The sequence below is a fragment of the Sander vitreus genome, chromosome 24 (assembly GCF_031162955.1).
Source record: "Sander vitreus isolate 19-12246 chromosome 24, sanVit1, whole genome shotgun sequence".
In the NCBI taxonomy this organism is placed as follows: Eukaryota; Metazoa; Chordata; class Actinopteri; order Perciformes; family Percidae; genus Sander; species Sander vitreus.
In genome coordinates, this window is record NC_135878.1 from 8,616,318 (window position 1) to 8,637,977 (window position 21,660).

General features: G+C 42.4%; 1 protein-coding gene across 1 annotated transcript; it reads left to right on the forward strand.

Moving 5' to 3' along the window:
• The first annotated feature begins 2,194 nt into the window (after positions 1 to 2,194).
• LOC144513058 (voltage-gated delayed rectifier potassium channel KCNH8-like) lies at positions 2,195 to 21,523 on the forward strand. Its single transcript, XM_078244123.1, has 14 exons — positions 2,195 to 2,766; positions 2,884 to 3,015; positions 3,598 to 3,743; positions 4,784 to 5,042; positions 5,750 to 5,907; positions 7,361 to 7,568; positions 9,026 to 9,403; positions 9,976 to 10,175; positions 11,009 to 11,258; positions 13,545 to 13,759; positions 17,443 to 17,693; positions 18,798 to 18,907; positions 19,132 to 19,184; positions 20,636 to 21,523. The coding sequence occupies exons 1-14, from the start codon at positions 2,637 to 2,639 to the stop codon at positions 21,335 to 21,337; spliced, it is 3,192 nt and encodes a 1,063-aa protein (XP_078100249.1). The 5' UTR covers positions 2,195 to 2,636; the 3' UTR covers positions 21,338 to 21,523.
• Positions 21,524 to 21,660: the final 137 nt, after the last annotated feature.

Below are 21,660 nucleotides of genomic sequence, written 5' to 3' on the forward strand. Positions count from 1 at the left end.
GAAGTTAACAAAACTTATTCAAAAAGTAAGTAGGAAATGAAGCAGTTTGGTGCTTTGAGGTACCTGGCAGATACTGTACATCACAATTATATGTTACATGAGCACTCATGAGGGGGTCATATTGATTGTGATAGGCAAGATCCCAATGTCCCACCACTGGTTTTAATCTTTCTGTCTTGCAAAGTTAATTCCTTAAAATTATGTTAACTATTGCCCGAGGCTGTGAACACACAGAAATTACTTTCACAATCTGGCATGAGCTTTACAGAATTGTGAAGTCAAATGTTAATAGAAGATGGAAATATTGTGGAGGGCATAGAGAGGTGGGGAAGACGCATGAGACAAACAAAAGAGAAAGAAAAGATGATTTGAAGAGAACAATAGCAGAAGATGAGAAAGAGAAGATGAAGTGACTATCATTGAAAAACAGCAAACATGTAAAATTCTCCCTGAGGAGATGCTCTTCAAAGTGAGCAGAATTACTCCAAAGCCTTTCAATGTGCAGAGGAGAACATAAAGCCAGAATGAATGCAGTGGGGGAGGGGAGGGAAGCCGTGCATGACATTTAATTGTGTTTTCTTTGAGTTAGGATGACATCTTAGTGAATTCTTAAGTGATGACCTAGCGTGAATGTGATTGACGTGCAACAACACTGTTTTCCGTCTTGAAAGGGTGAGCTCACAACTGCAATATAATCACCCGGCTGTCTTAGTAATAATATAAACTATAAATAATAAGAATTATGATTAAGCCGCTTTCTTTCCACCAATCACAGTGATAGGTCAGTATGTAGGTCTATATGGTGTTTCGGTAATTGATGAGATGGGTGTACTAGATGAGTAGGTTATCGAGGAGGAAGTGGGTCTTGTATACATTCCAATGGCTTTTTTTTCTAGGGAAACAAAAGGTGTATACCCTGTTAACCAGTGTAAACCTTCCACTACACCAACAGCCATTGGCTAAAAAACCCAGAGGAAAAAGTAATGTAAGTACCCAATTCAATATACTTATTGCTGTTAGCAAATGGTAATGTAAGATTAGATTTTTATTTTATGAAGATTTATTTAGTGGATTGCCTAATTTAGTTAATTTAGACCAGGAACTACATAATATGGTGGACCAATGCCTCGCTTGGTTGAGATTGGCAATCTGCGGAGTGATATGATGTAAAACCGTGAGGTGCTATATCGTTTCTTGCTTGTTGTTGTCAGTGTTCAGTTGCACTAGAATGTAGCGCCACCATCCGGCCAACATTTAAATCAATCTAATACTTTGGTTTATGGTCAAAATACCTTTAGTACTAACATATTTAATTCCTGTTAGCCTCAGTTATACCTTTGTACTGATAATGTTAGCATGCTAACACGCTAAACTAACTGAGAAAGAGGTAAACATATGATATACCTGCTAATTAAAAATCAGTAGCATTGTCATTGTGAGCATGTTAGCATGCTGACGTTAGTATTTAGCTATTTTAGCATGCGAGACTAATGGCGTTTTTCCATTACGTGGTACCTGCTCGACTCGCCTCTACTCGCCTCACTGTGCGTCTGTTTTCCATTGCAGATTTTAGTACCGCCTCAGCGTGGCTGGTCGTCATAGTGGCGCCGCAGTAAACTGCCGTGACCTAACGCGACACACACACAGAATGTCGATGATGTGTTGTTGCCACAGCCAGAAGACACATTTTGTTTCAAATGAAGCTGGAGGCAGCAAAAATAAAACACAGCTGGCTAAACTATTTAAAAATGGCGGGTTTGTTCAGGACACCCCCGTCTGTCGCTTTCACGTCACCTTTTGGTATCCGCTCAGCTCGTTTGGAACCTCGACTGAGGTGGTACTAAAAAAAGTACTTGTTAGCAGGTACCAGGGACTTTTTTTCGTAATGGAAAACCAAAAAAGGCGAGTAGAGTCGAGGCGAGTAGGTACCATGTAATGGAAAAGCGCCATAAGTACAGTCTAATGTGCTGCTAGCATGGCTGAACTCTTGTTTTCAACTCTCTCATCTGAATTTTAACAGCTGGTCAATAAGAGGACATTGTTTGCTGGGGTTTTAGTGAGTAAACTGACCTAAAAAAAATGTAGTGGCTGGTGCAGGACAAAAAAAAAAGATAATGTTCAAAGAAGGTAAACGTCCTCAGGAAGGCCGAAACGGTATGTGCCTTATTTGCACTATTAAAGTATATTTTTTCGGAGCATTAAAAATGACAGGTTCAAATTGTGCCTTTGTGAACCAACATTTGGTCCCAGAAGAAGATTTTAGTTGATTTGAACTACTCTCTAGTGACATTAAATTTAGCAAAAGAAGAGACGCCATTTAAAATGTCTGCTTGGTTTGATTTATGCGTTTGTGTTTCTTGACTGAGATCCTTCTAAAACACCATCAAGGATCTCTTGAGCTCCCACTTTGATTGAAGTGATGGATGCTTGTGCACAGACTGCTCACCATCTTCCCTAATTGTGCTTTATCCCTATTCTGTTTCTCCTTTCCCTTACCGTCCCCGTTATCTTCCCATGATTCCTCCTAACCAGACAGTAACTTTGTCCTGGGGAATGCCCAAGTCCAGTCCCTCTATCCCATAGTCTACTGCTCCGATGGCTTCTGTGAACTGACCGGCTTCGCCCGCGGTGAGCTGATGCAGAAGAGCTGCATGTGTCACTTCCTGTATGGTAGCGAGACCAGCGACCCCCTCACCTCACAGATGCAGAAAGCTCTGGATGAACAACGGGAGTTCAAGACTGAGATCATTCTGTACAAGAAGAGTGGTAAGCCAGCAGACGGCTGAGGATATTGTCAAGTTTAATCATGTTTGATACTGGCAGTGTCAGTCAAAAATATTTTCTAATTGAGGGTGTAAAACTCCAATTTCTTGTCTTTAACAGGGTCCAAGTTCCGGTGTCTGCTGGATATTGTGCCCATAAAGAACGAGAAGAGTGAAGTAGTTATGTTCCTGGTCTCACATAAGGATGTCACAGAAAATAAAGACGTGGACTATGACAATGAATCTGACATTGGTAAGAGACAGCATGAAAAAAAATTGAGGCATTTTTACAATTACTATAATTCACATGAAATTATCCAGTAGAGGGTTGCAGCTGGGGCACGAATCTATCAGACTTTCAATTTTATTTATAGTATCAAATCATAACGAGTTATCTCAAGACACTACAGAGAGTAGGTCTAGACCACACTATAATTTACAAAGACCCAACAATTCCAGTAACTCCCCCCCCCCCAAGAGCAAGCATTTAGTGCGACAGTGGCGAGGAAAAACTGAGCGAAACCTCAGACAGACAGGGTCTTGGTAGGCAGTGTCTGACAATGACGGTTGGGGTGTGATGAACAGTGGCCATAATAGTCACAAAGATAATGGAACTATGACTAGATATAGTTGTATTTCATGGTGTAGCAGGAAATAGCAGGGCACTGCAGGGTGTATGATCTGTGATATGATAGGAGTTTGAGAGCAGTCCAAGTAAACTTGTTATACCTTGGTAAATCCATGACAATTTCTAGATCCAACTTTGGGAACCACAGGTTTGTACAATGGCAGTTCCTGCCACCATGTCTTTTTAGTTTTGTGTCCTTGTCTTCAGATAAGGAAACCGGCCTGGAGATCCACCCCATCAGCCGCCCTGCAGGCTTCAACATGGAGCGCCGCCGCAGTCGGGCCGTCCTCTACCAGCTGTCTGGACACCTACAGAAACAGGACAAAACCAAGAACAAGCTGAAGATCAACAATGTGAGACATGTCCTATATACCTTCAGTCATAGTTAGGATTTGACCTACTTTTGATATTTTTGGAGGCTAATTCTTTTGATTACAATGACCCCCATGGCAAATAAGGGTCAGCAGATTCATCTTACAGACTTGCTTTTGCTGAAAGAGAAAACTTTCATGTCAAGTACTGTGTTAAAGTGTAACTCTCGCCAAAATGCAACCTAGGGTCTTTATGTGAATGTACCCGAGTCAAACTTTCATTTAAAACCATATTTAGGACAAAATCGCCACTTTAAAATTTACCATATTTTCATTTTTTGGTCAAATGGCCTTTTGAATGGGAGTGCTAGGGGCACTTTTATGCTAGCCTCAAAATAGCTATTTTTTAAACACTAAGAAAGCTCGACACAACATGAAACTTTGCTTGAAGTATGACCAGGGGCTCTACACCTTAATGAAAGCATTGAGAACATTGTGTACCCAGAGTTTACTAAAAAGAGGTTTTGAACAACTCACCGTAGGTCTTGTTTCCGGCTGCTACCACCTCGGCAGTCAAAACGAGTCGATATCCGAATGCGAATGAACGGACTCCATATGAGGCTCCTTTTTCAACTACGAGGTCAATATTGTTATTCAATAACGACAAAACAAGAAATAATCCGTGCATTCATATGGAACTAAACTTTAGGAGCTTTCCATCTTTACTCTCTCCTGTTATTTTGCATTTAGAAATCGATTGACTGACAAAATGGCTGCGGCCGGAAATAAGACCTACGGTGAGCTGTTCAAAACCTCTTTAGTAAATTCTGGGTACACAATCAATGTTATCAATGCTTTCATGACTGAGACATACTTTGAAGGCACCTCATTTTTGAATATTGTCTGTTTACGTTTCCAAGTTTGACTGATTTATTTAAATTTGCCTTTGAATTATGTAGAATTCAACCACAACATGTCAGTGCTACAATTATTGATCAGTTAAAAACAAAAAAAATCTAACCCTAATATTGGTAAATGATGTCTTTTATTAGTAATGTTTGTGTGTGTGTTTCCACATCAAGAGTGTTCTCGGAGCCAACGCGAACCCAATCCCAGAGTACAAGGTGGCGGACATCCAGAAGTCCCGTTTCCTCCTCCTTCACTACGGTGCGTTTAAGGCTGGCTGGGATTGGCTCATCTTGTTGGCCACATTCTACGTCGCCGTCACCGTTCCCTACAACGTCTGCTTCACTGCTGTGGAGATACGAGAGGACGGCGCCTCAGCGGCACGTAACCCTCCAAGTGTCAGTGACATCTTGGTGGAGATACTTTTTATCATCGGTAAGGCTTCTTTCACATGCTTTATATACGTTGTTTACATGATTCTTTTAATCTGGTATTGTAGGAATAAACTATATCAGGCTTTAGCTACTCAGGGCAATGCTTGTTGTCTTATTGTATTATATAACAAGAAAAAATATGTCCTCCTATGTTGCTCCTACCCATTTAAGCATCATTTTTCCACTTTCTTCTAATCAGTTTAAGGGGTAACCCCCTCCTGGTTTACATAATTAAATCAAGCAGCTCTGAAACCACCTTTCCGTCTCTCTTAATTGACCCAGTTAGCTGCACCGTAGTATGCAAGTGCCTCCATCTCCTCCTAACACACAGGAGCTGTATGCTAATTGAACCTCCTTAACAATCTCCTCTTCTTCTCTACTGTATCTCAACCTGCCATCTCCCCTCTGGCAACCCAGTCCACTAATCCCGCCTTGAGGAAGGCTTAATAAAGGAAATATGTTCACAACCTGGATCTTACTGTCATGGTGTTTTCATTTGAAAGTTTAGATATTTTTTGGGGGAAGAGAGTTGACGAGATGAGAAGATGTACTGTATACCGTTCTCATGTCTGTGCGGTGAATATGAAGCTTGGCACAAACACTGGAAACATGGCTCTGTGTGATGTTAACAAAAGAAGGCAACTTTACTTAAAAAAAACAAAAAAAAAACAAGATATAATGTGTTAATTTGTGAGCTTTGTGTGGCAGATATCGTGCTGAACTTCCGGACAACCTTCGTGAGCACGTCTGGTCAGGTCGTGTACGACGCCCGCTGCATTTGCATTCACTATGTCACATCTTGGCTGTTTGTCGATCTGATCGCCGCCTTGCCCTTTGACCTGCTCTACGCCTTCAATATCAGTGTGGTGGGTTTCACACACACAAACACGCACGCACGCACACACATGCGCGCGCACACACACACACACACACACACACACACACACACGCACACACGCAGACATGCACACATGCACACAGACAGCTATACAGTTTTGGTTTGTTAAATTTGTATAATGTGTGCACATTTGTGTATATAAGAGTGTTGGGAGAGTACATATAAATCATACATGCCTGACTGTGGTTGCACTTTTGTTTGTCTTTAGGTGTGATTTACGTTGTACGTAATGTATAGGCAGAGGCTCTATGGGCGCTGCCAGTGGTAATCAGTCATTGTTTTATCAATGCTGCTGCTGTTCGATTCTCGCTCAGACGCTAAGACCAAGAAAGAGCCTACAAATGCAAATGTTACGCTACAAAGATAAGGCAAAGTAAAGTTAACAAAACATTGTTTTTTATCTCCATATTTTCTTGAAGTCCTGCTCTCACCATTTGTTGTAGTGACTTCGATGGAAGGAAACTGGGAGTCTGAGCTTCAACAATAAACTCATTATGGAGTAACCATTAATTAAGATGATTTAAAAAAAGTATGTCGACTACAAATTACAGGTGCAGGCGAGTAGATTAGCCAGATGATATTGAGTGCAGAGCCTTCTGGCTGTGTAACAGATACAGTACGATAGATACTGGATCACTGAATCTGAGAGGGTCACAAAGTGTTCGAAAACAAAATGATGCGAGCTAGATGTTGGTGTAATGGATTTAACTGAACTAGTGAATCTGCTCAGAAATAGTAGGTATTTGTGTCTGTGATTAACACCGGAGTGAGGCAGAGGTGTTATACACCTGTTCATTCTCTACTGAATTAATTTGCCTGAATGGATCCATATCTAGATAGCTAGATTAATGAAATCCTATATGTGTGGGGTGTAATTAATCTGTGTTGGATCCAGAGCTGCTTCAATTAAAACACCACTTATTGGGCACCGAAACAAGCAGGGAATGGCAACCTCAGTTAATACAGAGGCGAGGAAGGAAATCAATAAAGGAACAATGTGTGATGAGGTAATTTTTACTTTAGTAAGACAGGGATTTTTTCAGTCGAGGACCATAATGGCAGTGGTTTTCTCTGGGTGACTTCTCCGGTAAAAGCTGTAACTTTTTAAGCGAAAGTATTTTTAATCCCACGTGAGCTACAAGATTTAGACAATCTACGGAGCAACCTTTGACGTTTTTTCTGCACTATGAGTGAGATCATGGGGCAGGTCCCCCCAGTGTCACAGCTCACTGTCAAGATGCCTGATTGAAATTCTCAGTGTGCATGGGCGATTTCTAATTACTAGGGCAACTTTTAAAATGAAATATAATTCTGGTTTAAAGTCTGCTGTACCTCTCCAGGAGTAACTAATCCCATCCTAATGAGCAATCTTGTGTTAGATGTGTTCATACCTATGAATGTATGACTCCTCTGTCTCCCAGAACTTTGGGGTTCACCTGCTGAAGACGGTGCGCCTCCTCCGCCTCTTGCGCCTCCTACAGAAGCTTGACCGTTACTCCCAGTACAGCGCCGTAGTCCTCACCCTGCTCATGTCCACGTTCGCCCTGCTGGGCCACTGGATGGCCTGCATCTGGTACCTCATCGGACGCAGCGAGATCGAAAGTAATAGCCCCGCCTCCTGGGATATAGGTTTGTGTCTGTGTGTGTCGTGAAGTCCTGTGTGTTCATGGAATGGTTTTAATGGATGGAAAGACAAAGAACAAAGCAAATATAATCTGTATCATTTGAACCCTATCCAGAGTTTGAGACGTGCTTGTATACACTCAAGTGTGTGGTCTGTGTTCTTTTACTGAGAAAACACTTCTAATTATGGTGATCTGTCTCCCCTCCTACTGTGCTCACTAGTGCCAAACACCAACAATACTGTGAGGTGCTTTAGGTGATGGTGGCTATCCTGTTTAAGTCAGCAACTTGGAATGAGACAGGAGGAGACCAGAGGGGTAACAGTGGTGGAAAGATATACAGAAAGGGCCTTCACTGATACACAGATGGACATGGGGCGGCGGTGGCTCAGGTGGAACAGCGGGTTGTACATTAATTGTAGGGTTGGTAATTGAGGGAAACATCGAACCCTAAATTGCTTCCGATGAGCACGGCAGCGCTCCATTGTTCTTGGTTAACGAGTGTGTGTCCATGGGTGAATGAGAGGCTTTTAAGGCTTTGTCCTTCTCAGCTTGAAAAGCACTATATCAGTGGTTCTCAACCTTTTTGGGACCAGCGCCCCCCTATCCATTATCCAGGTCCCTTACCGCCTGGCAGGTTGCAGACCACTGTTTTTTGCAAGTAGTTTAAAGTGTAAACTCCTATTGTTGTGAACCTTTGGTGTAAACTCGCCTTAAAACAAATGCCCCCCAAAGGCACCTCAACGATTCCCCCTTTCCACAATATTGCTTCCAGCGCCCCCCGTCATCCTCTGAACGCTCCCTGGGGGGCTGTATCACCCCCGTTGAGAAACACTGCACTATATGAATGCTACATCCATGTACAATTACACAGGGTTTTTATTCCTCAAATGCAACAGCATTCACTTCTCCTAGAGGTTGATTACAAATGGAAACGTTGTCCTGCATATAAATGGTAATATACTGTACAACATTTTCCTTACTCTACTTCTTGTTTTGTCTGGCTGCCATGCTGGTCTTGTTATACCCTACTCTGTCCAAATTAAATGTCAAAACTTGGCACGTATTGGTTAGTTAGAGTCTATTTAATCATTTGTCCAAAGTTACATTTTAAAACAGTACCATTATATTGGCTGAGACCATAAACATTAGATGTCCATTACAATGGGGTCTGGGTCCAAAAGGGTTAAACAATGAAGAATATAATCAGAACAAAAATCTCAGACAGACAAATTTAGAAAAGATAATAGGCACCGTGCATGAATTCAAATAAAAGCTGACATTATAAACTAGCGTGCAGTGTCTGGCCTGTACTCCTTCCAAATACACAAACACCAACACAGAAATAATTAATCTGCCGTTCCAGCCTTGTTACCACTGCTAATGAAGCCTTCTAGTAAAATAATCTAACATTGGAGCTCATTAAACTGACAAACTCTTCTGGACTGCCCCTCCTCCCTCCAGGCTGGCTTCATGAACTGGCCAAACGCTTGGGAACGCCATACTTCCTGGCACCACTGACCTCCCTGTTGGGAGTCTCTGATTCGCCTCAAGGCACCATGACAGCAGGATTGACCAATTCCAGCCAGTGGAACGGCTCGGGGTTGGAGCCGCTGACTGGGGCGGGTTTGCTGGGTTTAGGCCAATGGAATGGCACTAGGACCAGAGCGAGGACGCCCAGCGGCTCGGGCACGACACTGAGCGGTGGCCCGTCCGTCAGGAGCTCCTATGTGACGTCGCTGTACTTTGCTCTGAGCAGTCTGACCAGCGTGGGCTTCGGCAACGTCTCAGCCAACACAGACTCTGAGAAGATCTTCTCCATCTGCACCATGCTGATTGGAGGTGGGATTAACACAACACCAAAGCAGTCATACTTTGTTGTCTCTGTGGAAACTTAAAATACACAATTTGTCACTACAAGGATTTTCTATTCACTAGTGAAAATTCCAATCTGAACCAAAGTGGTGGACTGAGCAGACAAACTGATCACTGACCACATCACTGACATGGCTAAAAATCAGGCTAGCAAAGATGTTTGTGAGTTATGTAGTTTAATTAACACAGATGATGGCACTGTCAATTATCCTCCTTAAAGTCACATTGACAGGTCACCGACAAACAGTTTGAATCTGCAACATCGTGGCGCAAAATCCGAGCAAGGCACAACACCTCAGGTGGACCCAAGGCATTGCTCTGTCCATAGGGCTTACAGTGGTGCAAAGCAAATCTACCGCTGATCATGTGTAGATGTATTTTTCTACCTTTGACCAGAGCAGCCACTTACACAGTAATTAAAGCAGTTTGAATCGACTTTAACTGCCCATTTTGTAAAGAAATAGTACAGTTACCCTAAAACTGAACTATGGCAGAAATCCTTTAAGCTTTTCTTGGTGCTTTTGTCTCTTTGTCTGTAGCATTAATGCATGCTGTAGTGTTTGGTAATGTGACTGCCATCATCCAGAGGATGTACTCACGGCGCTCCCTCTACCACACCCGCACCAAGGACCTGAAGGACTTTATCCGGGTGCACCGGCTGCCCAAAGCCCTTGAGCAACGCATGATGGAATGTTTCCAGACGACCTGGTCTGTCAACAACGGTATCGACGTCAGTGAGGTAAGAGGGACTCGCTGCGTCAGGAATACGTTTTAATAAGATTAAATGCCTTTGCCACAGGAGAATGTGAACATACGATGGCATCGCGTTACTCTAGATGGCAAACGAGCATATTTCTGGGAATGTCCGACTCTTCCTTTGCCTTTCAGAGATGGGTATATGACCTCTGTGGCTTGGGTTGACCTTGTCCGTTACAATGGGATCAACTTTGCTTGGCTTCTAAAATTAAAAGTGCAAATTCTGCGACTTTCCCTAAAGAAACTGTTCAAAGTCATGAGAGGATTTGGGTTTTGTTTTGGGTTCTATCAAACTGGGGCAGCTAGCCTAATTTCATGGATTAATGACCTCATAGACACTAAACTCACTCTTGATGTGTTTTACCATGGTTTTAAATCTACATAATCCTTTTTAAAGAGATAACATGATGGGGAAATGACGCTTATACTAAGGTAATAACCCACAACTTTCCCCTGCAAAGATTTTTGCTTTGCTACCCGCACATACAGTGGGAATTCACTATATAATATGGTATAGTATATAGAGAGCTGTTGCATTTGCTATAATGACAAACAAAATGAAAAAAAAGCTGATCCAGAAACTGTCACGCATGTATCAGTTAGTTGTGACTATGTGGGAAAGTTAAAGGTTTAATTTTGCCTTTTAATTTAACCTCCACTTTCCCACACAGTCACATTCAAATGATGACACACAAAGGAAAGAAGCCACTAAGAGAGAGATAGGGATTCATCCATAGTTTTAGAATTGTGTTTTGTGTATCTGTGTTTCACTGCAGAGGGGATATACAGTGTGTGTCCTTCTCATTCCCTCCACAGCTGCTGAAGGACTTCCCAGATGAGCTAAGGGCCGACATCGCCATGCATCTGAATAATGAGCTGCTGCAGCTGCCGCTCTTTGAATCGGCCAGCAGGGGGTGTCTGCGCTCCCTCTCCCTCATCATCAAGACCTCCTTTTGCGCTCCCGGGGAGTTCCTCATACGTCAGGGTGATGCCCTCCAGGCTATCTACTTCGTATGTTCAGGCTCCATGGAAGTACTGAAGGATAACACTGTGCTGGCCATTCTGGGTAAAGAACAAAAAAACAACCAACATGTCTTTGTTAAAGTATGTGTATTTATAACAAATTTAGGATTTTTTGGAATGAAAATCAAAAGATTTTGCCCCAAAAACGGAAATGAGCTGCTTTGGTAAAAACAATCAAACTATCAATCCCAGCCATGAAAAACCCATTGTGGTGAAAGGCAATTAAAATGATCAGGATATATATTTTAGTTTGTGCTGATATATTGACATTCAAAATGCACATATTAGATAATTAAACCATAAGAATATATAATGCAATACATGCCAAACACACCCTATATCACATAGCCAACACCACTGAGGTTCAGCACCATGGAGAGCACCCATTCCCACAATGAGATGCTATGGGAGGACTGGCTCCATCCATCTATCCATTTTCCACACTCCCTCTTTTGAGAGATCTGCTCAGAACAAGGTTAAATAAGTAGGTAAGTACATCATTGCTTGGAGCTTGTGGGTTTGGCTCAAGCCTCCTGTTGGGCCTGCAGTCTGAGTGAGTCATTTTGCTACCTGAATCTTAAAGGGCTTCTCTGTCTTGGACTCCAAACCATAGAAGCCCTCCTAGATTCTGGCAGTAAAGTGACTCAGAAACCGCCGTCTACTACCATGCGAAGCAAGAAGAAGATGGTGTGTTAACTAAACTACACCATGGCCATTCCCATAGTAAGTAATGGAGCTCAGCAAGCTTTTTTACTGGGAAAAGTTCATTTCTCATATCTAAGATGATGAAAGACATGTCGGAGACTCGGGGATTTAATGGCACCTTAATAAAAAGCTACACAATAACGCAGAACACTGTAGGGTGTTGTTACCGATTTTAAAGATAGAGTTTGTGTATATGAGGCATACAATTTAGAAAATACGCTGGAGCAAGACCATGAAGTGTTTTGTTAAGCATTTAGAATCAGAAATCAGAAAAAGCTTTATTGCCAAGTAAGTTTTTTACACATACAAGGAATTTGTTTTGGAGTTGTAGGTGCATGTCATAAGTTCTAAGACTTATCTTTGGTCTATTTGTTGTTGTAGCATTATGAGCGGAAGATGAGAAAGGGCTTTTTATTTCTGAGGGCGATATTAGACATCCAGAATTTAATAGATTTTAATCATTTAAACAGCTTTTATGAAGAGGAACTTGATGAAGGAGGGCAGCCTAGTGCTACATTATGATTAAACACTGCAATTATCCCCATATTAAACTGCCCCCGTGGGCAAACAAGTCACACAGCATCAAGTGAAAGATAGAGTGTGACCCAAAGACTGAACAGTTTGGGGAGCAGCAAGAAGCTGAACAGGAAATCCATAAACAACATTCATTGATTTAAACACAACATTGACAAATAATCACCTGATAAAGTTGTCATGGCGAATGTGTTACACATCCAGCAGACATGGAGCAACAATATAATTCATATAATTCAATCATATTTCTGGCCTCCTGATGAATATAAGTCCAATATTACCAGCAAACCATCCGAAATAGGTGGACATGACGACAAAACAGGAACAGGAATCTAGCAGCCTCGCACAGCGAAAACAACACTGACACTTTCATTCTGCATAACATGGATGAAACAGAATAGAGAAACACAAACAGCTCTGGAATGAGATCAGAACGGTATAAAGCACTGGGAGCAAATTGGCAACACTGTTTTTCATATTAATGATCTAACTGGTGTAAATAATGAAGTTACTGCTGCCTATAGAAGAAACTCATTAGCATCTTGGACCTGCTGTGTATACACATGCACATTTGTGTGAATATTGAAACATGCACAAACTAACACATTTCCCTCCTCTCCCTCCTGTGTAGCTTTGCACACACACATACACACACACACACACACACACACACACACACACACACACACACACACACACACACACACACACACACACACACACACACACACACACACAGGTTTGGCATTGCCACTTTGGATTTACAGCTGTGGAGAAGGCAGTGAGGTAGAGAGAGAAAGCAGAAAAACAGAATAATAAAGACCATCTGCTGTAACCTAAAACAGTCCATCTGTATCCTATGGTGAATACTATAACAGAAATATAAAATAGTCTAACCACACATTCAACCTATTGGCTCTAGAATGTGTTTTTTCTAATAACCGCAACGGCTCGAATGTAACGGACGTTCAATAATATCAAAAAGTTACGCACTAAAGCTTTAAGGAAATATGAAATGCATCTGTTGCATTACGGCTCATATATCAGCTATATAAGTACGTGACACAATGTATGTGTCTCTGCTTTCCAGGTCGGGGTGACCTGATTGGCTCCGACTGTCTGACCCAGGAGGAAGTAATTAAGACCAACGCCTGTGTGAAGGCCCTGACCTACTGTGACCTGCAGTACATCAGCCTGAAAGGCCTCCGCGAGGTGCTCTGTCTCTATTCTGACTACGCCCAGAAGTTCATCACTGAGATCCAGCATGACCTGACGTACAACCTCCGGGAGGGACACAGCACAGAGGTACGAGAATGGCCGATGCTTTTCTGATCACTGATCACTCTGCTCACAGTCAAAATCTTAGTTTGGAAGGTTAAAACATAATTTCTGAAACAAAGTTAGTCAACAAGTTGGGGACAAATAAACACACATAAGTTTTGCGTTGTCCATTCATCAATCACCCGCCACTTATCTGAATCTGTGTCGAGGTGGCAGCAGGCGTAACAAAGTAGCCCGGACATCCTTCTCCCCAGCGCATCCTCCAGCTCGTCCTGTGGTATACGAAGATGTTCTCAGGCCAGATGGGATGTATAGTCCCTCAGGCATGATCTGGAGAATCTCCTCCCAGTCAAACTTGATCTGAGGCATCCTGATCAGACACCCAAACAACCTCTTACCCTAATATCACCCTATATCTGTAAGGTATAACAGCCAGTCTCTCTGTCCAGGTTTCCGGTGTTGTTTTTTTCCATTGGTAAATGTAATATTACCACTATCATTATTTATATTACCATAGAAGTGTATTACAGATAACTAATATCATGTTCTAAATGCCTTAAAGAAAGAAGACTCCTTTTGTTTTTTATATTAGACTCAGCTGTGCAGTGACCTCCTCCACCCAACATTTTATGCAATGCCGGAGTGATGGCTTTGCACTTAAAAAGGATTAGCCATCTGGACTGGGAGTGAGGAAAGAAGCCACGGCTTCTGCTTGAGCTCCAGCCAACAGATAAATACATGGGCTAAACATGGACGATTCAGATGCCAGTAATCTACAGATGGATCTCAGCTGTAGCGTACACATGAATAACCAGCATATACTGGAAATAACTAAGTCACATTTTCACTGTGAGTAAGCTTGCTAACTAGAGCAGAGGTCCAAGGGAAATATCAGGGCACAGACAGTATAGCAGCATGAAAACTATTTAAATTATACCTAATAGACTTTCTAGCTTTAGTATATGGGCCTTTGGCATACATGAAATCCTTTACTTTTTGCTGAAGAAGACATCTTTACATCTATTGCCAAATTCATATATGTAGTCAGTCTGGAAACATGTTGATTCCTGCTTGATTAAGACAACTAATCCCCCCCGATTGGCTGTAAGTCCACTTAGTCTTAGTCCACCTTTTTTTTTAAATGATAAACATCTTATCTCTATAAAACGAGTGAGTGAGGGAGCAGGTGCATGAAAGGATGCGGTTCACTTTTGGATAGAGAAATAAAGTAAGACGTTTGCAGCTATTTGCTCAGCTGTCAGGCCTCACTGACCATTTTTAAAAAAATGTTTCTATTCGACTTTCAAGCACGTTAAACAAACTGTTTAAATGTCACAGAAATACTATGTGAATTGGGTGTGCTTCTTGCTGTATCTCGCAGGATCGAAGCATCAAAATACAGCAAGCTTTCTGAACACACAGTAGTATGGGACAAACATGGTGCATATGTTCTCTCTACGTTGAAAGATTTCAACGAAACTTTTATTGTCATATGTAAATGATTGCGAGAACTTCTGTAGCTGACACTCAATGACACTAGCTACTTTAAAAAAGCATATATATAAAACTCATTTACCCTTGGTTGGATACCACCACGTGCTTGTCAGTACCTTACACACACACACACACACACACACACACACACACACACACACACACACACACACACACACACACACACACACACACACACACACACACACGTACACATTACAAACTAGCACTAACATGCTGTGCATTCAGTAACAAGCGCTTCCAGTGAGCTCGCATTCAGCCCAGCTGCTCGGTGCTCGGAGCCTGTCGAGATGTGAGCCTGTGAGGTTAAATCCTGGAACTATCCTGGAACTGTGGTCTCCCTTCTTTTTTTGTTTTGCTGCTATTCAACAATAAAGAACACTGATTGGAACGATTCGTCTGTTCATTTAGCCCACTCTATATCTTCCCATTAAGGAAAGGGAGCACTTCTAGCCGCTCTCCAAGCGCACTGCTCCGCCGGTTGCAAAATGTAGATGTATATATTATTCGGTGCCTTTTTATTGAGCATCAACCTCGCGTTTGCGCGTATTTTCGGAAAAATAGACTTAAAGCATAAATAAACACTTCAGTTCAGGTCACGGTTATGCCCGTGAGACACAGCTGAGGCGGAGCCGTGCAAACAGCTGCACAGATAAAAGTGAAAGCATATATGTAGACGTACCTAACAAAACGTTTCTGACACAACGGCTTTTGATCCTGTTGCAATAAAGTAGCATTTGCGGGGTTCAGGAATTCCTGACATTAAAAGAACGTGGGGAGGTGCCGTAAAGTGGAGGGGGGGGGGCCCTCTACTTTATGGGCGCCCCTGTACTCCGGGCGCCTATGGTATATTCACCACAGCGACAGCAGCACTGAGTGCAGCATGGGACTAAAAATAGCGCTATCAGAGGGATGGGGGAGGAGTGGGTCATCCCTGACTGGATAAATATAGAACAACAACCAGATGGAGACGAGACAAGAAAACATCAGGATGAAAGGTAGCTGCAGGGGAAAGGAAGAGGAAGAACCTCGCCGATATTTGCAGTCACGTGCCGACACACTGCAGACATTCACACATGCAGCTCTCATATACCAACATACCATTACAGAGCATATTTGTCCGTGCAGATACAGAATCATTTATACACACACACACACACACACACACATGCTGTGTTGTCCAATGTTGTCTCGTGCCTCGTGTCTAGTACATCTCACATGCATAATTACTCACACATATTACATGTACAGTGACCATATTTCAACATCTCTCACATGCAACATACACATATTTCTCTATCTTTACAACTGCAATAATGCACACAGAATTGTATGGAGCCCTTATAGCAGCATGCTGCATATCAAGGGTGACACATGCTGTTGAAATGCCAAACAAACCCTTCTCCACTTGGATCACTTCAGGCAAACCACCGCTAAAATTAAACCTCTGTGATCTAAAAATACCAGTCGAGCACGTGGGCCAAAGACATGATGGAGAAGACAACAAACAGAGGGAAGGGAAGAGTGGTGGTGACAGGGGGGCAAAAAGGGAAAAGAGAAAACTGGATTTGTTTGGCAGTGTTTTAATCTGCTTTTAATGACAGTCCACAGAAGATGCAGGAAATATAAATCCAAGAACCAGCCACCAGTAACAACATGCTGACTGCAGGAATTTTACTTTAAAAGAACAATCTGTTTGGATATGACTTGTTAGGAGTCATAAACATCCACAAACATCATCTTCTATATTCTTTCATCTGAGGTTATAGAGAACCTTCAGAGCTGAATGTCTTTGGGAGTGAATGGCGTCGACGCTTGCTTGGTTTTGAATGAGTGCGATCCTGCTGACAAACTGAATGGATTTCAGCACCATTGCAGCTATTGTGAATGGCAACTGTTCACTCAGTGATGCTTTCAATGGCTAAGCAGCTCCCCCATCTGGTGAAAGAGTGACTTCAACATTCCTGACCTATTAATTCTCGTGCTGTGTGCCATTTCAAACCTATACACTTATGCTAAGCATAATAGCATTGTAATTAATACTGTCAGTATGCATGCATACTAAAGAACGTGTGGACATGTAGGTGGTACTCACAGCTACAAAATAAAAATAAAAAGAATTGCAGCAGCTCTCTGTGTTTCAAACAAATGATTACACTTTGTTGTATTCTGCCCTCTTTTTAATTCCTCAGGCAGGCTGCGAGAGCAACGGAGGGATCATGAAGAAGCTTCCATCCATCAAGGAGGACGAGGAGGGATCAGGGTCCGAGGGTGAGAACTCCCCACTCCCCAAGATGCCTCCCCCGAGCAGACTGGGCAGAGGCCTGCGCTCCCCGCTGCTGCCAGCGAGAACCTTTAGACCGGTGAGCAATCGCACCCGGCCTGCCAGCCTGCAGATCCCTGGGGTGAGCTTCAGCTGCCAGCAGCCGGACCTCAGCCCTCGGTGAGGAACCATTCACTGGGTTAGGGGCTTAGTGTTAACTTGTTCATCCAGTGGCAGTAACCCACTGTGTGAATTTGACTTGTGCTCTTTTTTGACTTGTGACATTATTCTTAAACACAAACCATCTACAGGCTAATTTGAGTCCCTGGAGAGGTGGCAGCAGATGCTCGACTGGAGGAATCCATTCACTTTAGTACAGCTGTGTGAGGGTGCACACAAGCATAAATTGTGTCGTGAAAAAGCCCAAAGTCCACTCCAAAGGGACTTACCATCTTCCAGAGAAATCACTGTTCACAAACTGCTCCAAACAGCTCTATTGTAGTCCAGCCTTTACTTCAGAGACAAACGTGCTTCACTTTGTAACACATGTTATAATGCTCGTCTAGCTGCTAGCGTGGCACGCCCTCATACTCTGCTTCTGACTGGCTAGTAGTCCTTACCTAAGTGCGATGCCTCACTCTGTAGCTAAAACAGAGAGCTCAACACACAGGGTGAAAAGAGGAGCTGCAGCAATGTGCAGTACAACAAAAATATAGTTTTTCTTTTTATTAAACCATGTAAACCTATTTTGATACATCCCCTATATACAATTATGAACAGGAAAATGAGCATAATATGAGCACTTAAAGGGAAAAAAGCTGCATCACAGTTGGAAAGAAATCTTGATTACGTTGACATGTCTGCTCACAAGAAGCATTAATGAATTCTCTTTTTAAAGGACAAATCATGCAATCAGCAACAAGCAGAGAATGTATTTGTATTTGTATGATCTTAATTGGGGTCCTGGAGATCCCTGACTCTAAAGGGTTTTTGTATGGTTAGGTTTTTATTAGCTTTGCTGCCTATCTAACAAAACAGAAGAAGAGGCCTCATAATAATAAACTGCACTTGGATTCAGTGAAGGAATGAGTAATCTTTTTGTTGCTTTGGCGATTAAACCATGTCCAGTTTGTGTTTCTGTAAAATCTAAAGTCAAAAGAGATCATATGGGATCTTGTATGTTGTCTTGAACACGGAAAAGCCATTTGAAAATTAAAATCCTCACTTTCTTAACGTATTGTCTTGTGTGGAAGACATTGACTCACTCTTCTTGTCTGTCCTCAGGTTTCTAGATGCGATCGAGGCAGAAAACCAAAGTGTTCATGACCGGAATTTAGATTTTTCTCCCACTGCATCTCAAAGTTTTCTTCCCATCCCTGATTCAGCTGCCTCAGGTTAGCGCACGCACACACACACACACACACACACACACACACACACACACACACACACACACACACACACACACACACACACACCAGACTGAGTGGTCTATAGAGCTGCAAAGATAAATTGTTTGAATAAATCACTAATATATTCTTAATTATCGGTCAGTCCTTACTTGCATGTATACGTGTGTACTGTATATGCATGTGTGTATTTCTGTATCTGTCCACAGGGGCCCATGATGACGGTAACACCATGCAGACTATCGCTAAGCTAAAACACGAGGTAAAGCTGGTCATACTGAGGTGTTACAGAGAAAAACTGTAACATCGTTGATTTAGAAATGACAAAAAAAGAGTTTTTTTTTAATGAATATATGACTATGACCAAATGCAAATTGGTGTGATCCCCAATTTAAACGCCATTTCATAGTTATTTGTCAGCAGTGGTGGAATGTAACTAAGTACATTTACTCAAGTACTGCACTTAGGCCACTTTCTACTTTCTACTCCACTACATTTCAGAAAAAAACTTTTTACTCCACTACAATAATCTGATAGCTTTAGTTATTAGTTACTTTACAAGTTGAAATGAAATGATTAGCCTGTTAAACACTTAGTTGATTGACTGTTGAACAGTTTTGATCGTTTCCAGTTTCTAAAATGTGAGAATTTTTTCTTACTTTTACTTGTAATACTTTAGTACTTTTTCCTGACATATATTACATATTTTTACTTAAAGGTGCCCTGCCACACAAAACCGTTTTTACTTTCATTTTTTGAAATATGTTAGGTCCATATGTGTTTGTCTTATGTGGTGAATGTGAAAATGAGCTGCTACCTCCTCTGTCAGCTCTAGCCACTAAAAAGAAATCAGCGGAGGAATCAGGCCAATAACAAAAGCTGGTCGGTCTGACATCATGTTGCCTGAGCTCATTACTATTCATGAACTCGCCCAGTTGCACTGGGTAAAGGATGCTGATAGCCAGGCTCTCATTGGCTAGCTGTTAGCCAATCAGAGTCAAGCAGCTTAGCTCGTTGAATATTAATGAGAACTGGCACAAATCGAGCTGAGTCTTCCTGCAGGCTTTCTATACCACGCTAGAATGGCTTGAAAAAAGGTATCCAAGGCATTTTTTCCACAAAAAATGTTACAGAGTCCATGGTAGAACTTAAGACATTACCACAAAGTAATTAAATACGTGTGGCAGGGCGCCTTTAAGTAACATTTTCAATGCAGGACTTTGACTTGTAACAGATTTTGTTGGTATTAGTACTTTTTCTTAAGTAAGGGATCTGAATACTTCTTCTACCACTGTTTGTCAGTTAACTTAGTTATTAAAGTTAAACTGGTGTTTAGGTTGAAGCCTGTCATAGTGTCCTATTATTGTAAATTGTTGCTTATCTTGTTTTTATTTGTTATGGTGTTTGTTGTTGCACTTTGACTGCACAGCCCATATTTTCTGTCAGTTGTCAAACTAGTCACATAAATGTTTCTTCATTTTCAAACAGCCCTAGTTATTTAAAAAAAGAAGAAATCCATATTTTAAGTTAATGAAAGACTTTGGGATGCAGTTTGCATCCCAAATGAAAGTCGTAAAAAAAAAGGAGCATTAAGGATTCATTTAGCTCAATCCACGCAGGGCTATAAGCCAAGATTTGACTTCATTGTATTACAGGGACTTTCCCAAACACAGACTGCAGTACTGACTCTTCCTCTGACTCCCGTCTCTCCAGATGAGCGTCCTCTCCCGCCAGGTGACGGCCGTCAGTCAGGAGCTGCAAGAAATGACAAGTCTTCTCAAACCCCTCTTCCACAACCCCTCCACACTACTGATGGCCAGCACCGTGGCTCGGCCTCCCAGCGTGTCGTCATACAGCTGCTCCCCGGCCCCACCCCTTTTTACCCAACACGCACCTGTGGATTGCTCGGACAATCACAATCCTCCATCCGTCCTGGTACCTGAACCGCCCTCTCCTCAGCCGAGCATGACGGAGCTGTTACAAGGAGAGTTGGATCCGATTCAGTGTCCCCCCTCCCAAATCCTCACCTCCCGTTATCCCCCAGTCTCCCATCACTCGGCTGCCCCGTCACTCAACAGCTCATCCCATGAGCACACAGTTGTGCCACATCCCTCCTCCATCTCCTCTCTTTCTTCATCAAGCCATCCATCATCCATCACTCCCCTTTTGGCAGACTTATCAGGACCCGATAGTCAGCAGCCTCAATCCCGTCTCCTGCTCGTGTCCCAGTCTGAGTCCCAGTTCACATCCTCGTCTTATCCCCGTACCCTTTCCCAGTCTCAGCTCCAGCCCCTTCTCCAGCCCTCCAGCATGGCCTCACACCCCGGAGAACCCCTACTGGACCTGCAGGAGTGGAGTGGGGGGGAGCACACCACCCAGCTCAGCTTCATCAACGAAGGACAGCCCCCGATGTGAACAGTGGAGGAAGATCCGGACACTCGACAGACAGGACCAACCAGCATGCCGCACAACTCACTGCATGACAATCATGTGTCCAAAGTTTGGCATGTGAGTTAAGCTGTAAATACATTGATTTTAAACTATTATGACAATGAACAACAGCTGTATGCAGATACGATAATAAAATAGTTTGTTTTACAGTTTCATTTTGATTTGTTTTGACAGGATCAGTAATAAACTCCTTTCACCGTTAATGATATAAATGAACTGTTTATTCAGTTCAGCCCGATTTCTCCCAAATCTGCTTAAAACCACTCTGTTACTGCTTTTCAGAGACA